Raw genomic sequence first — 2,500 nt, 5'->3', positions numbered from 1 at the left:
TTGCATAACACCGTTTATCTTATTACTGCTAATTCTAATAAGCACAAAAGCTGCAGACAGCTTTGAGCGATACAGGAAGCAGATGTGGTACCTTTCATTTCAGATGGTGATAGAACTGTTTGATATATCGGAAATGTTAAGCATAGTTTTGGATGCAAAGCAACAGAAATATGGCATTTCACATGTACATGAATTTGGTGTAGCTGTGACCACTGTGGCTTGCTTCGCTTATCTGATAACTCCTTTACAAATGGAAGAAACAATATTCGTGGGAGGAGAGATCAAAACACGTTACAAGACAACTCTGGTTCGCCACGTCCTTCAAATGATCGGCGTCAACTTGTTGTTCTTGATCTTCCGCTTAACTTTGGAACATGGGAAGGACAGTTCAATTTCCATTGGTATTTCAAAAAATGTTCTTGGAATGTTATATTCCATGTGGACGATCATTGACCTTTGTAAGCGTAATCCGCACGACAACTAAAAATACGGTCTACTGACAAATAGAGTCCATAAAATGGACGTATACAAAACATGGACCCCAGGTCCATGGACCACCTCTGTGGACCCGGGTCCATGGACTACCCCTGTGGACCACCCCTCATTTTTGTACAGTTTCATGCAGAAAAATCTTTAGACGAGAAAGAGAAGTCATCCTGGCACTTATCTGGACAATAGGCCATTTTACAGTTGTTTGCTCTGCGACCTAGCCTATGAATGGCTGCGAGGCTGCCGGTGACCTTGCATTGATACAGCCCCGACTGCTTTTATCATGCAAATTGTGTTGTAATTCTAATTAGTCTGTATTAACATTACAAAAGCATGGAGGTTTGTATCAAAACAGGGTCACCGGCAGCCTCGCTTCCATTCGTAGGCCAGGTAACTTAGCTAGAACTGTAAAACGGTGTATTTAAGCAATAATTATTGTCTCTTACAGAGACATGAAAAATTCAGGAGGCTTCAACGGGATTCGAATCCATGACCTCTGTGATGCCGGTGCAATGCTCTACCAACCGAACTAATGAAACCACTCAGTTGCAATTGGGAGCAAGTCATGTTTTGCATACGTCGTCATCTTGAGGCCTTAGCATGCCTTTTTGGCCTGGCCTGACTTATGCCACGCTGGTAGGTCTGGACTCAGCCGACCGCTTGGCTCAGGTGGTTGAGCATCGGACTACTGTGCGGGAGGTCGGGGGATCAAAAGCCCGGCCTGACCAACACTCAGGGTCTTTAAATAACTGAGGAGAAAATGCTGCCTTTGTAATGACATTTGCAAATGGTTCTAAGACTCTCTAGTCTTCTCAGATAAGGACAATAACTGTAGGTTCCTGTAACGGCCGAAAAATATTTTGTCATTTGTTTTTTTCTTAATCAACCGCGTAAGGTTGTGCGAGAAGATCTTCGTGCATAGACGAGGATTGCCTGTACATATCACGCGAGCATGTACCATGTAGCATGTAGGTACGGCATATGTGCCAAAGCAGTCTGGCAAAGTTCCCCACAAAGTGTTGTTCATTGACCCTGAAAAGCCACTAGGGGAGTGGTCAACTACATATTAGGTATCAAATCAGTAGCCCATACCTAGGAGCGAAGCTTTTAGAGACCGTGATTTGTTGACGTCACGGCGTCACCAAACGGGAACTTTCTTTGTTTCTTGCGAAAAAGGTAGTCTAAAAGTAGATTGGTCCGCAAAACTGCTTTGACATAGGCTTGATATAGGAGTTGTTCTCTCCTAGTCATGGGCTACTGCTTAGATTGTCCAGATAAGTGCAACAATCACTTCTCTCCTTCGTCTAAAGCTTTTTCTGCTTGTAACTTTACAAATTAAGGGGTGGTCCACAGGGGTAGTCCATGGACCGGGTCCATGAAGGAGTCCATGGACTGGGTGGTCCATAGACCAGGGGTCCATGTTTTGTATACTTCCCCATAAAATAGGTTGAAAGTTACCGTGGCCCACAACTGTCACGGCAAAACCAAATACTTCACGGCAAAAGCAAAAACCTCACAGCTAAAACAAAACCTCACGGGAAAAGCAATTACCTGACGGCAGAACCAAAAACCTCACTAATCAGGGAGCAAATGTCACAATATAAGTTACCGTGGGAATTTTGTGCTGAAAGCAAACCACTGGTCTAGAAATGTTCATTGGGACCTAGTGGACATGAGAGGTTTTGATGGCAACTTAATTCGCAACTTGCTGAGACATGATTTATGGGGACTCAAAATTCTAACGTTGGAGCCCGCATGGAAACGAGGCTGGAGTAGAAAAATCCCTTATACCTTATGTACACATGCACATATACACCTTTACTTACATACTTTACGTTACGTACATACACCGTTGCTTACCAAACTTTCTCACAATATATAATTCGCTGCTCTTGATTGACTTCTTGGTAAATTTGTATTTAAGGACGGTGCCTACTAATTCAAAGGTATTTTCTCGCGGTTTACCGAATATGCGGGAAAAGCAGATCTTAACAAGTGTTATTGAAATCCA

The 2,500-nt window shown here is 43.2% G+C and overlaps 1 protein-coding gene across 1 annotated transcript in view; it reads left to right on the top strand.

The window, feature by feature from the left end:
• Nucleotides 1–2,500, top strand: part of LOC138060058 (uncharacterized) — a 4,724-nt gene that overhangs the window by 1,218 nt on the left and 1,006 nt on the right. Inside the window, exon 1 of the mRNA XM_068905745.1 lies at nucleotides 1–2,500. This exon is cut by the window's left edge and continues 1,218 nt beyond it; it is cut by the window's right edge and continues 1,006 nt beyond it. Within this exon, the coding sequence (XP_068761846.1) occupies nucleotides 1–484 (484 nt within the window). The 3' untranslated portion in view covers nucleotides 485–2,500.

Source organism: Montipora capricornis, chromosome 8 (genome assembly GCF_036669925.1).
Source record: "Montipora capricornis isolate CH-2021 chromosome 8, ASM3666992v2, whole genome shotgun sequence".
Classification (NCBI taxonomy): Eukaryota; Metazoa; Cnidaria; class Anthozoa; order Scleractinia; family Acroporidae; genus Montipora; species Montipora capricornis.
This window is presented reverse-complemented; position numbering and strand designations above follow the sequence as displayed.